Source organism: Periplaneta americana, chromosome 16, assembly GCF_040183065.1.
Source record: "Periplaneta americana isolate PAMFEO1 chromosome 16, P.americana_PAMFEO1_priV1, whole genome shotgun sequence".
Lineage (NCBI taxonomy): Eukaryota > Metazoa > Arthropoda > Insecta > Blattodea > Blattidae > Periplaneta > Periplaneta americana.
Window position 1 is genome coordinate 167,009,395 of NC_091132.1, and position 15,358 is coordinate 167,024,752.

At 34.9% G+C, this 15,358-nt stretch overlaps 1 protein-coding gene across 5 annotated transcripts in view; it reads right to left on the reverse strand.

Moving 5' to 3' along the window:
* Positions 1-808: 808 nt before the first annotated feature.
* LOC138691812 (zinc finger protein 234-like) overlaps positions 809-15,358 on the reverse strand; it is an 82,989-nt gene continuing 68,439 nt past the window's right edge. For 3 of the 5 annotated variants that reach the window (XM_069814266.1, XM_069814267.1, XM_069814268.1), the window contains 3 exons: positions 10,520-10,599; positions 5,564-5,670; positions 809-1,809 (listed from right to left, as the gene is read on the reverse strand). In XM_069814266.1, the coding sequence (XP_069670367.1) occupies positions 1,655-1,809; positions 5,564-5,670; positions 10,520-10,599 (342 nt within the window). In that variant the 3' untranslated portion in view covers positions 809-1,654. Of the gene's footprint in view, positions 1,810-5,563; positions 5,671-10,519; positions 10,600-15,358 lie in introns of those variants that run through there. The other 2 variants (XM_069814269.1, XR_011329968.1) reach the window with 2 other exon arrangements.

Below are 15,358 nucleotides of genomic sequence, written 5' to 3' on the forward strand. Positions count from 1 at the left end.
GGCGAATCAGAGCAAATGCTCAGTTATATGAATTATATAAAGATATTAACATTGTTGCTGATATAAAACTCAGGAAGTTAGAGTGACTGGGACACGTAGCTCTACTAGACGCATTGCCAGTAGGAAGAAGGAAAATCGGACATGTCCACATGTGTGGACTTTAGTGGATAAAGCATCAGCACGTAGAGCTGAAAATCCAGGTTCAAATCCCGGCGCCAGAGGGAGTTTTTCTCCATTCCATTACTCTTTCATCGTATGATGACGCAGAATATCTGCATGGAAATATCATATGTACTTCAGTACATTAAAATAATATATTAATTGAGATGGCTGGATGATGTTCAGGCTGACCTAACAAAAGCTGGAATTAGAAGATGGAGAACACGAGCATTAGACAGGAGTGATTGGGGCTAAGGCTAAACTACAAAGGCCGTAATGCCAATGATTATGATGCGGTTTTGGTTGGATAGTTGGAATGTAGCGCAATTATCAACTGAAGATATTGTGTGTAAAGGCTGGTTCACAATAAGCCGGGAACGAAAACGGCAACGAGAACGAGAACGGAAATAATGTTAAAATAAATGTATTTAAATGTGAGCGTTCAGAATAGTTAATTGTGAATCCTCACATTTACATACATTTATTTTAACATTATTTCCGTTATCGTTCTCGTTGTCGTTTCCGTTCCCGGTTTATTGTGAACCAGCCTTAAGTCTGCATAGGGTTGTCAACAGAAAAATGTGATCATTCAACACAATGCTTAGTCCCACACAAATCGGGAGATAACTGCCGCTTTGGAAAAGCTGCAGTTTCTGGATGTTTCACATCATCCACCTTATAGCTGGACCTGGTGCCATGTGTCTTCTGGCTCACTCCAAAGATCAAGGAACATATGATAGGCACAAGCTTGGCATTCGATTACGACAGGTATGCTCAAAATTGTAAAAGCGCCGATTACACGGATGATGCTGCACTGCATAACACACACAGTGTAGGAACTGGGCTCCGCAACTACATTGCAGCACCGCCCATGGCATCGTTCTCACTGTCTTACAAATACGGATAATAAACTGAATTTGAAAAAGGAAATATTCAGTTATTACTTTATTTATTGTATTTAATACAGTTATGATATTATTATATCATAGATAATGTTATTTTCGTATTCCACATTCAACATGTGTAGGCCTGTTCTTTTCTGCAAGTAATTGGAAATATATTTCCAACGAATTTACTGCAATGCACAAAAGATTCTCACCTGTTAATCGGGATCTATGTTTGGATTTTTGGATTTAGCAACCTTCATTCTCGAAAATAATTGTTTGCACACATAGGCTACTGTATTTCGAGTGACAGCGAATACGCTCATCTTGGGATATTGCGTTTTGTTCATTTCTGAATGTTTCTATGCTTGGCAAGTCATATTCTCCGCATTTAGTTCTGAATTCTACGTGACTTTGTAAATCAATTAACTCGTCCTGGAACTGCACTCTCACGGATTGGACTCAATTTACTATGAAAGGATTAACAAAAAGATTAATATCACTTTCCATACATCTAAAATCATTAAATCGATGTTCTGTGAATTCACATTTGAGCTGTTCCAGTAGTAAGATGTAATTAACTATATTTTGTTCAGGCACCATAGATTTCTTTACAAGTTCACAAGGGTTTTTAGTGCCTTAGCTAATTCCCAACATACTACATAACTTGCTCCTAAACGTAGATTCTGAATTGTTCGACTCTCTTCACTGTTTGGTGTATCATGAAATGCTTTCAATTCTTGAAACTGTAGTGGACGTTGCACCCCTGAAAATTTATTTTATCATAACATGTATTTCTGTTGGAATAAAATCACCACAATAACAATAATTGTACTAGTAATAATAATAATAATAATAATAATAATAATAATAATAATAATAATAATAATGTTGATATATGAATACATATTACAGAAAACAGCTTCCCTGTCACTTCGGCATGTTCTGGATGGCAGAGCCTATAATGTTTTATGTCGCTCAGTAGTATTCCTGACAATACCTTACAACATAGTAAACACTTTTACGTTTTCACAATAAAAATAGTCTTCCTCCCACACTGTACGGAATGATCGTTTGCTTACAGAAGGTTTTGACTGCGTCATTGTCCCGCACTGTTCGTACGTTACTAGGTACTTGAACTGCCTTCCGCAGTCATCTGTCGAGCTTCGAACGAGGAACAGCACGCTCTACATTCGAAGGTTGCGATTACAGAACGTAATCGGGAGTCAGAGAATGAGCATACCTGGATTACGAGGTCACCAATGCAGTGCACTGCTGGTGTTGTGAACAGGTAACCTCATTCTTCTCCAATGGCATACAGAAACAAGTGCACCAATGGCAAAGTGCAGGAATGTCTGTGGGAACCCTATCGAAAAACGATGGCCTCCAAGAAAAGAGGATATTTCAAGCTTTCTTTTGAGTCTAACATCTTTCACTTTCATCAATTAATAAACGTGTTACAGCCCAGAAGGCAAAACTTATAGAAAAAACTCTTGTATGTTGGAAAATTTACCACAATAAATAGTTTCGACAACAAAGTTAGTCATCACTTCTAAAATACAATGCATTTTATTAATTCTAATGTTAATTTCAGAAATTAACATGCATAAACTTCAGAACACACCAGTTGTTAATGAGTTGACTCAATTATCAGAAATTTGAATACTACCTCAGACATTGATACAAATAATAATAATAATAATAATAATAATAATAATAATAATAATAATAATAATAATATGCGATTATGCGCACTGTTCAAAACATACAGAGGTGAGCCTCCTGAAGGGAAATAAAAAATAGGTTGCAGCCGCCAAATTACTCTTCAAGGAACGACCACTCATATAAATTGAGGGAAAGAAGGCAGAGGACGGACAATGGAAAGTTTTCTTTTCTCAATCGTACTATCAGGGACTGGAATGCTTTACCTGCAGACTTACGAAAGACTTTACCAACAACCAAAAATGTATTTAAAAATAGGCTTAAGGACCTTACTAATAGACGGTAATTATACACAGTAGTTAAAGGGTGTAAATGGTATGTTGTTATTGAAGTGTTGTACCAGTGAAGAATTATGTTGTGTCAGTGAAGTGTGTTGTGTAAGTGAAACGTGTTCCTATCAATGAAGCTTTATAGTTTATAGTGGCAGTGCAAAGTATTTGAACAGTGAAATGTTTTTGAAGTGTTAGTGAAATCAGGATAGAATCAGTGAAATGTGTCGTAGTTCCAGTGCAGTGAGTGAGTTGACAGCGAAATGAGTGTAATGTTGAAAGGTACTTGTGCAGATATGAACATATCATACTCGTGGGTTTTAGGTCGATCTTAGTTTTAAGATACAAATTAGATTTATTTCAAATGTTATTTTAAGTGATCGTTTCATTTAATTTAGGATATTCCCTGTTGTTGTTGTTATTATTATTAATTATTGTTAGTATTAATTATTAGTATTATTATTAATTGTATTTTTAATTAATAAGTTTATTATTGTCATTATTGAGTGTAATTAGTTACCACTGCCACCGGGTATATACCCATTGCAGTGTGAATAAACACATACAATAATAATAATAATAATAATAATAATAATAATAATAATAATAATAATAATAACTGAGGCACTCTTTACGCACTTACCACACACGTCGACATCTCTCGATTGAAAAAAACATTCCACAGGTATCGAATTTAAATGTCTAATACCTTCTATGTATGCGTGAATGCTTGTAAAGATTTACTGAATACGAAACACTTTCCACATACATCACATAGTCTCTGGGCTGTGTAAAGACGTGAAATGTATTTTTAAATGCCCCAATTCTGACTAAAGACATGTTTCCTTGGTGAATTTTTCTTTCTGATGGATCGCATGCTGAAAGTACTGATGGCAGTTCAGCAATAACAATGTGAAATGGAATATTATGGAACAAGACTATTTTTAAACAAACAAAAATAAATATTTATTTGTCTATAGTCCAAAGTTTGACAACATATGCTGCGGAAACATGGAAGCTAAATAAAAATTTGCGGTCAAAATTATTAGCATTAGAAATTAATTTTTTTTACGACGTTCGGCCAGACATTCTAAACTTCGAGAAATAAGAAATTAAATGATAAGACAACAGATGAATAATGAAAATCCAATTTTAGATTTCAATGGTATGGCCATGTAAAGTGAATGGATGATGCGAAGGCTACCAAGAAGAGTTTTAGATTGGATTCCAAAGGGAAGGAGAGGTAGAGGTAGACCGCAAAACACCTGCAGCAAGACATAAATAAAGCGTTGGCAGAGAAAGGACTGCAAGAACGGAATTGGGAAAATTGAAGAAAAAAAAAAAGAACGCAAGACATTGGTCACAGGAAGATGTGATATGACATATTAAACTTGTAATATATTATTATTATTATTACTTCTACTACTTTCTCCTTAGTGTGTGCGTGTTTCATTTGAAATTTTCGGAATGCACGAAAAAATTTCCATAGACATCGCATTTGAAGAGCATTTCTCCTTCGTGTATGCGTGCAGGTTGTTTAAGGTTGCCAGAATGCCAGAAAGTCTTTCCACGACATCGCATCTGAATGACATTTATCCTTCGTGTATACGAATATGTTGCTTGAAGTCTCCAGGATGACTGAAAGTTTCCACAAACATCATTTCAATGACTATCTCCTTCATGTAAGAGTCCATGATGTCGTTTGAGGTTTCCGGAAGTCGAGAAAAATTTTCCACAGACATCGCATTTGAATGGCCTTTCACCTGTGTATGCGTGCGTGAAGTTTCAAATTACCTGATTGCGTGAAACACTTTCCACAGACATCGCATTTGAATGGCGTTTCACCTGTGTGTATGCGTGAGTATACTGTCAAAGTACCTGATTCCATGAAACATTTTCCACAGACATCACATTTGAATGGCCTTTCACCGGTGTGTATGCGTGCATGTGGTTTCAAATGATCTGATTTCATGAAACACTTTCCACATACATCGCATCTGAATGGCCTTTCACCTCTGTGCATGCGTGGGTGTTGTTTGAAACGTCCCGATTCCGAAAAATTCTGTCCACAGACATCGCATCTGAATCGGTTTTCTCCTCTGTGTAAGAGTTCATGGTTCCTCAATTGCACAGGGTATTTGAAAAACTTCCCACAGACATCGCAATGAAATGGCATCTCTCCTGTGTGTATTTGTTCATGTTTTGCAAGGGACCCCGATTTCGAGAAACATTTTCCACACACATCGCATTTAATTGGTGTTTCCACTTTGTGTGTGAGTGCATGTATCTTGAAAATTCCCAACTGTCTGAAAGGCTTTCCACACACATCGCAAAGAAATGGCATTTCGAATGTGTGTTGTAATGCATGTCTCTTTATATCCTCCAATTCCAAGAAACACTCCCCACAGATATCGCATTTGAATGATTTTTTAAATGTATGAGTACAGAAATGACGTTGCAAAGATTGCGGTGTTAGAAAAACACAATTACATTTATTACACTTTATAGAATGATGTACTATGTCATTACCAATTGAACCACCAAGTATGTGGCGGGAACTCTGTGTCGATTTGTCTTCTTCACGAAGAATGTCTTCGCATTTTCGTGACACACTCTCTTCAAAATTATCCGCAATGCTGTAATGAAAATTATCCACACAATTGTCAATGTGAAGAGATCAAAATATTAAGTATGATCAACAATATAGAAAATTCAACTGTGAGATCGTAACAGGACATTTCGCCTAATGCTTGAAGGGAAGAAGAAGAACAAGAATATAGAAATATCGAATGAACCACATTCCAGCAGCAGATAATAACTGAAACATTGGGTCGAATAATGGTCTATGTTACAACCCGCTAACTGTGCAGGAGGAACAAAAATGTTACACCGCAATCCCGCTCACACATTTACTATCAGATGGGCAACAAAGACCATTAGTCGATCAATATTTTTTGTACACTAAGCGAAGTATAAGACTGTATGTTACTGAAAGTCATATTACACATCATAGAAATTTGTAACATTTTAAAGTCCACAGAAATGCTACTGAGGAATAAAGACAATAAACAGTTTTATATAGTCTGGGTCAGCTTACTTCATACCCTAAGGGTGAAACCTAACCATTTCCACCCCCCCCCCATTACTACATATGCTAGTGGATAGTGGTGATTTTCTAGTTTGCAGGTTGAATTTTCTTTTGCCAACTTCGTTTCGAATTTCGATACTGACAAATACTACAAATGGTAGTGAATTTGTAACTGGTATGTTGGGAACTTAAGACAAATATCGACAATATTTGTCAGTACTGGAGTTCCACGAAATTAAAATTGTACTAGATTTCTGATCCAGTAACTGGAAGCTAGTGAAATTTGCACATACTAATAATTAATTATATCAGTATTAATACTAATACATAATAGTTATTTTATGTGTTGCGTTGTGGGCATAATTTAAGACTATAGTCAGGTAAGTTTTCGTAGTACTAATAATTTAATTTGGTCAAACAAAATACATTTTTAGATTATGTATTGTGAGTCCATTGTCTAGTCAAACCAATGAATTTCGTATTGCCAGACAAAATACTTGACATGTTGATCCCTTTCTCGTATAGTTTGCCTACGAAAATATGTTACAAATTATTGAATTATTTAGAATAACCTTTCAACATAAAGTACGGTAAGTAAGTCATTTAGTACGTAGGATGGTGTGATATCTGGTAACAGTTGGCAACACTGACAAGACGGCAATATTTGTTGTTTAGGAACTGTTCTTATGTGACCCTCACTATACAATCAGAATATTACGAAATATAAAATCAATAAAAAGATTAAATTCTGAACAAAATAATTGACATTTATTTTTAAATGCTATATATTAATATGAATTATCATGTAATTTATTAAAGTTATACTCAATGTCATATTAAGAATAAAGATACAATATTGATCAAATAATATTATTATTAGAAAATAACTGAAGTATTGAGATGTAGATACAATTAAATTAATGAAAGTTGTAACAACAAATGAATAAAGAAAATTAAATATTACAGTTGAGAAATTGTTGTCCTGAATATGCAGCATCCATCCCAACATATGGCTTAACTGTTAAGTATTAATTTCATTAACAATGAAGACAATAACAATCACAGTTTTTAATTGCTAACTGTAAGAGAGTAATACATTTTAAACAGCTCCTTTCTGACATCAAGAGCAAGCTATGAGCACATTTCTTTACAAGAATTTCCACAAATGTGTTCCTGAAAGGAAATACGGTGATAAAATTCTAAGATAAACTATAGTGGCAAAACACAACATAGATCAACTAACACTAGGTAAAGTGTAAATTAAAATACAACTAATAAAATACTTAAAAAACAACAGAAAGGAATTTACGTTTACTTGGAGATTCTTTCGAACTACGTTGTGACTTAATCTTCCTTGTTGTGTACTCAAAACCACTATCTCTGGGCGATTTTCTTGATACATCTTTCCACTTATTAATATTAATTTGTCTGGATCCTTTTCAGATTTATTTACCAGTCAATATCTACCATAGAAATCATCACGTCTTACAGTCGTCCATTTTATGTAATAGAGGAACGGAAAACTTGATACACAGAGTTCAAGCACCCAGTATTCGTAAAGAGAACAAACTCCCATGCAATAACTCCCGATACAATATAAAGGCCCATTCACAATGAAAATTAAACATAACGTAAACATAACACGTGTGTGGAAACAAACATACCGAATGAACAAAACTACAGAATCTATTACATAAAAATGGAGAATTGCACAATGACTGACGATGTAGCTATTCAATTTATGTTTCTAATAACTACAATGGCATCAGTATATGGCTTTCAATACTTGAAATCAAAGAAACGGAGATGTAAAATAATCAACTTTTCGTCATATGATTCCATGTTGCACGCCTAGCTACCATCACGGCCAACAGATCAAAATATTGCCTGTAGGCAAAGCCCATGAGATGTTAAACAAAAAGTGAAAACACGCTTTACTCTTGTGTACTGTTTCCAAATCGCATAAACATAAGCATGAAAGTTTGGAGTTTGCAAACTTTCATGTTAACGTCTTATGATTAAGACTATGTTTATGCTTATGTAATTCATTGTGAATGCTTTCATTAAATAACATGGACACAAGGTTTTATGCTTACGTTATGTTTATGTTTACTTTTCATTCTGAATGGGCCTTAAACAATTGGATACGCTAGAAGTGACTAGTGACATAGACCGTTGTTCCAACCATAACTTCATGGTTGTAACTCGTGTAGAAGCGCCTCTGATACAGATAATGGAAAACAATTTTTGTGACAGTTGTGTAAGAATATATAGAGCATTATTCCATTAAAAACTCCATTTTGAAAAATTGTAACATACACCGTTATATGACCCAACACTTCAACTGTACATTTTGAGGTTTCACTTGCTGCAATACGGAAAGGAATTTGAATCTCTAATATATTTCGCACCTCTATCACCTCTGACATATTTTACGTCACAGTAATCACCATCAGCATGCATTGCACACTATGTCGGCTGATTTTTGCTTGACTGAGACCGTATAAATAATTAGGCCGTGTCTCAAAGCTCAAGTCTGTACTATACACTACTGACTAGCAACTCGGTGACTTGTAAACTACACACTAGGGAACTTTCGAAATGTATGCATGAATCACGGCCTTCTTCATAGACTATTTTTATAAAAACCATAATATCACGGTATAGCACTGAATTAAGAAGGCAGTGTCCTAATGCAGTTTCATTACGAGTACGGCCCGTAACACACTTGCAGAGTTTTCGCTACCGAGAAATGTGTTGCGAGAAAATTAAAAAATTGATAACATGGATTCAAAAGGACGTCCACACACCGGAAGAGATTCTCGTTCGAGGCGAGTTTCTCGCTGGAATCGGTAGCTCAGCGAATTTTCTTGACACATTTATCAAAGTTGTGTGACATTTATACTCTTTATGACGATTGAATGTAGAAAAAGATATCACAGGTGGCGATGAATTGTATTGTTTTTATTTCAAAATGAGGAAAGATGGCCGATAATTGGAGTCAGAACCTTATCGAACTTGTACGATGTCACCCGTAGGTCTATTTATATGATACACGGGATGAAAACTATAAAAACACGAAACTTAAAGAAGAAATCTGGAGACAAATATTAGATTATCTGAAAATAAATAGGGCTATATTTTATTTTGATGAGATTTAATAGTATTGATTAAACATTTGAAATAATGTATCTATATGTCTTAACAGTTTACATAATTTTAATCAGAATATAGCAAAGAATTCTCAATCATATCATGATTGGCAAAAAAAAAAAATGTGGTCCACTGAACCTGAAATAACGCCTAAACGTATCATCATTCAAATCGAAACCAGTGTCCAAAACTCTCCCCCATTTTCGTAAGATACAATGTGATTTTCAGATATTTCTGGCTTTAATTGTAGGCCTACTTCTTTTCATGAACAAAATATGTTCATGTAACTCCATTTCCTCATCATCTGAATACTCAGATTCAACAAAGCGTTCGTACGTAATTTGTGAAGTACGACAATATACTTACAGGTGATATATTTAAGTACGACAATATACGTAAATACATAACCTATAATATTCCCCCCCCCCGAGTCATTACTATAATCAGATAAATGCTTTCTGCATGAAGGCAGTGCATAGATGATCATAGCGAGGTGTGATCTGTGATAGCAAGAACTCGCCAAGTGTGTGGAGGAAGGCTCTTCGCCACTTTCTCGCAACACATTTCTCGCTAGCGAAAACTCTTCAAGAGTGTTACGGGCCTAATGTGGAAAAGATAAGGACTTAATATATTACAATAATGTTTAAAACATTGTACAGAAGGTACTAACAATGTCAGTGTTCAAAGTTCATTGCAGCCCTCCAGGTCCCTTACAAGCCATAAGTAACTAAGGACATATCACTTGACAGTATGTGTCAGCGGAAGAACAACTGTTTGTCTGCATCTTAAGTCTGACTAGTGTAATATGTAGCTAGTCAGTGATGTATGCAATGGAGGCAGAAAGCAACTGGTCACCATACTCTATTATGTTATATTGCCTCATAAGTGGAGCCTTCTTGGTATCACTTGTGAGGTCAGAACTTTCTTCGGAAAATTGACAAAACAACATTTATTATCATAATACACTGTTCTCTTTAAAGTGACTGACAATTGTGAGCATATTGGGAATTAAATCAATGGCTTTCCTGAAACACGCTATGAAATGTTTCTTATAAAACAATTTTTATCTCGCAAAGGAAACAAACACGAACAAAATTCTATTAAATGGTTTTTTTAAATATCTCAAAGAATAACCCCCTTAAATTAATAACATTACATATAGTTCACTCTGTATATACAGCCTCATAATATAAATGTAGCTGTGAAAGAAGAAAAGAAGAAAAAGAATAGCACATTCCACTCACCTGTCAAATACTTCAATCTCGTCTGCAGATGCTTCCAGTTTGAGTTCCTTCTTAACTCTGTCCAGGTCAAACGAATCTTTCTGAAAAAGATAGTACATAGTGTACAGAGATTAGTTGACCATCTAAATCATTAGTTACCTGTGTAAGGACTTTCAATCCTTATGAATTCAGTCAGATTTTTAGTTAAGCTCTAATTATTTGTGAAGAGAAGCGAATAGAAGGATATGGAGAAGAATGGAACATGTGAAGTGCACAGACAGAATAAGAAATGATACTGTGTTGGAAAGAGTGGATAAAGAAAGCATGATGCTAAAACTGATCAGGAAGAGGAAAAGGAATTGGTTGAGTCACTGGCTGAGAAGAAACTGCCTACTGAAGGATGCACTGGAAGGAATGGTGACCGGGAGAAGAGTTCAGGTTAGAAGATGTCAGATGATAGAAGACATTAATATATATTGGTCATATGAGGAAACAGTGGGGATTGCAGAAAATCGGAAAGATTGGAGAAAGCTGGGTTTCCAGTGAAATATCTGCCCTTGGGCAAAACACTAAATGAATGGACTTCTATTGTATGTAAAAAAAAATTGTCTCCTCAAAAGTAATTTAATTCATATCCTTATATCATAAGATCTGTATGAGATTAAAAATATATACTAAATACCAAGCGTTGCAAAATAACCTACCAAAAAAAAAAAAAAAAGATAGTCTTTTGTAGGAGCCCTGTATAACAAAACAGAAAATCACATGGATATTGTTCACGGGAAATACATATATTAGGTCCCTCGCAAAATAATATTATACATTATGAGAGTTGTGTAATATATTGGACATATTTTTTTTTCCTTATATGTCCATAAATGAGTTAAAAACCACAGGACTTGTCAAAGATAGGGAAAACAATAATTAAAATAAATAAAATTACAATAAATTAGCACCATTGTGAATCCACTCGTATTCACTTTAAATTGTAGGGACAGAAGTTTGTTAAAATTCTTTTGATATATCTTTCAAAAGGCCTTCAATCATTCACATTTTTAATTTCATCCAGCAAACCATTATATATTTTTAAGCCATAGACCACAAACGGTTTTTTTTTAATCTTGTCAATCGATGTGCTGGAATATATTTTTTTATTCCAATGCCACCAGGTTGTCTTTTCGACATTTCTGGTCTTCTCTCCTGGCTGTAGCTTAATTGTAACCCACTTCTGAGGTTGGGGCACCTGGAAGGCGGAGCTACATTACCCCAATGATGTGATAGAATGATCATGATAATGTATTGCCATGTAAATCTAAACTTAATCTAAATTCCAGACCATGGACGAACACAGGAATAATCCCCTTTAAGGAAAAATTCCTGTGCTCTAACCGGGAATCGAACCCGGGACCTCATGAACTACAGCCAGAAGCTCTGACCACTAGACCATGAAGCTGTGCTGGAATATTAAAATTATCTTTAAAACGAGTGTTGTAATAATGAAAATTACAATTTCGATAAAAATGGTTGTTATTAGAATTTATTAATCCCATAAGATTAAAAATATATAAAGCATGAACTGTTAAAAAATTAAAACTCTTAAAATATTCCCTACATAATGAATGATTATCAACACCTGCCATGCATCTCACATGCTTCCGAGCAATAAAAACAACTATGAAATCTACATCGACATGGGGAACTATTAATAATGGAATTCCTCAAGGATCAATATTAGGTCCCCTACTTTTCCTAGTGTTTATAAATGATCTTGTCCCCCTAATAAAAGATGTAGGTCATCTCATATTATTTGCAGATGGCACAAGTATAGTAATTACAGCCAATAACTCCAACACATTCCAATCTTCAACAGAGGAAATTCTCTTCAAAATATGTGACTGGTTCTCAGCCAATAAATTAGTATTAAATTGTAAGAAAACTAACATAATTCAATTTAAATCCTGTCCAAATTCAACGTCGCAAATTTCTAGCGCAATAATTAATAATAGATCCCTATTAGAAACAACGACAACCAAATTTCTTGGCTTAAAAATCGATGTGTTAAATTGGAAAAATCATATTAAAGAAATTACCGCCAAACTAAATTCAGCTTGTTTTGCTATTAGATCTATGCAAAAGATAGTAAATATCAATACCTTAAAAACAATATACTTTGCATACTTCCACTCGGTAATGAGTTTTGGAATAATATTCTGGGGAAATTCCACAGATAGTAATAATATATTTCTATTACAAAAAAGAGTAATTAGAATTATAGTAGGTGCCAAATCTAGGGAATCATGTAGGACTATTTTCAAAAAACTACAAATAATGCCCATGCCTTGTCAGTATATCTTTTCATTAATAATATTCCTCGTATGTAATCGTGAAAACTTTGTAACTAATTCAACAGTTCATAGCATAAATACACGTCAAAAAAATGACTTTCATACTCCATCGGCAAGTCTATTGTGCTATCAAAAAGGAGTGCGTTATATGGCAAGTAAAAATTTTTAATAGCCTTCCTATCGATATAAAAAATGAAACTCAAAACATAAAATTATTTAGGGGCAAATTTAAGAAATACCTAATTTCTCACGCCTTCTATTCTTGTAGGTGAATTCATGACATTCAATAACACTTCATGAATTTGATACTAAAACTATGTGTTGTACTAGTAAGCCATATTATAAATCTCGTCTATATATATTTCATCTAGACTGTGACTATAAATTAAGATTTTATAATAGTATTAAGTTTTTTGACTAGTTCCATATTCTAGCTGTAAGCATGTATCAATACCATGGAATGTTAATAAATAAAATACAATACAATACACCACAAGCATATGCCAGATGATAATCTCGATTCTACTTCAGCATTGAAGAAAGATTGAATGGTTCTCTGACACAAACAAGATCTCAAATTTATAATTTGGTAAGAGACAACATTCATTTTCTGAATTACGGGTGAACAATGTAATTTCCAATTCAAATGTTCGTCAAATATTAGGGCAAGAAATTCAGCTGAATGTGACTGGCACACTTGGTGCTAGGTAATACTAATGTTTACAATATTTAAAGTCAGTTTCGAGAATAAAATAAATTCACCATTAAAATGGGACACACTTACGGACAGGAGAACGCGAATTCGATTATGTGCAATGTTCAAAACATACAGAGGTGAGCCTGCCTGGAGAGAAATAAAAAATAGGTTGCAGCCGCCAAATTACTCTTCAAGGAACAACCACTCATATAAATTGAGGGAAAGAAGGCAGAGGACGGACACTGGAAAGTTTTCTTTTCTCAATCGTACTATCAGGGACTGGAATGCTTTACCTGCAGACTTACTAAAGGCTTTACAAATAACCAAAAATGTATTTAAAAATAGGCTCAAGGACTTTACTAATAGACGGTAATTATACACAGTATTTAAAGGGTATAATTGATATTTTGTTATTGAAGTGTTGTATCAGTGAAGAATTATGTTGCGTCAGTGAAGTGTGTTGTATAACTGAAACGTGTTCCTGTCAGTGAAGCTTTATAGTTTATAGTGGCAGTGCAAAGTATTTGAACAGTGAAATGTTTTTGAAGTGTTAGTGAAATCAGGATAGAATCAGTGAAATGTGTCGTAGTTCCAGTGCAGTGAGTGAGTTGACAGCGAAATGGGTGTAATGTTGAAAGGTACTTGTGCAGATATGAACATATCATACTCGTGGGTTTTAGTTCGAACTTAGGTTTAAGATACAAATTAGATTTATTTTAAATGTTATTTTAAGTGATCGTGCTTCATTTAATTTAGGATATTCCCTGTTATTAAATTATTGTCATTATTGAGTGTAATTAGTTACCACTGCCACCGGGTATATATCCATTGCAGTGTGAATAAATACATACATACATACATACATACATACATATAAATTAGGTTAATTTTAGGAACACATAAAAGTGGATATGGGACTCAAGTAACTATTTCAATTTGAGGTTTCACGAATGGGAATTGGTCAGAATTTCTAGAAGTATTCACTATGACAATACTTCCATATTCTTTTTATATAATAATAGACATGTTTCCTCGTCAGGAACATTGTTGTGTGGTGAACCTGAAATACAAGCAGCTATAGTCACGATGCTGTTATTCCCGGCGTGACTCCTCCTCTTTGCTTACGTCTTAGGAAGTGAAGGCTCTATAAAGTCTAAGTAGGTAGTATCGTTCGCCATTTTTGTTCTTTCGTTGCCGAACTAATCGACAAGGGATCTATTTCCCGCACTGTTAAACATTATCATGTCGTAGCTCCTATGATAATAAATCAAACGCACTGTAATTGAGCGGCAAATAACGTCGTCCTCGTGTGCTTTTGCGAACCCAACGAAAGAGCCAAAATGGCGGGCGATTATATTAAGTATTTATCGAGCCTTAGGAAATGCATCAGCGAATCACAAGACGCACACGTTTAAATGTAGCCGACTGGCAACGTGATTGCCTGCCGGAAATTAGAACGACGGGACTATACATCACCTTTCTAAATTGAGATCAGTGCTCGAGAGTTCAGTTTTGAAGGAATCATGAAAACTACCGGTATTTATTTATTAACAAGTTTTACATAAAGCTCAAAGATATTGTGGCGCCCTTTGGAAAATTCTGGTTGCCTCGGGAGTGTGCACGCGCATCCAGCGAGAAGGCGCGGGGAAACGAAACTCGAGCTTCGGTAGGTGCTGTAGCACAGTACGGAGTGAGGGGAAAGAAAACTATGGAACAGTGTGGAGCGGAGAGAGCAGGGGAGGCCTCTAGAAGCGTAATCCTCTCGACGTTTCCGTAAGCCACGCCAATCGAAGGTCCGAGAACGTGGTTAGTAATAAA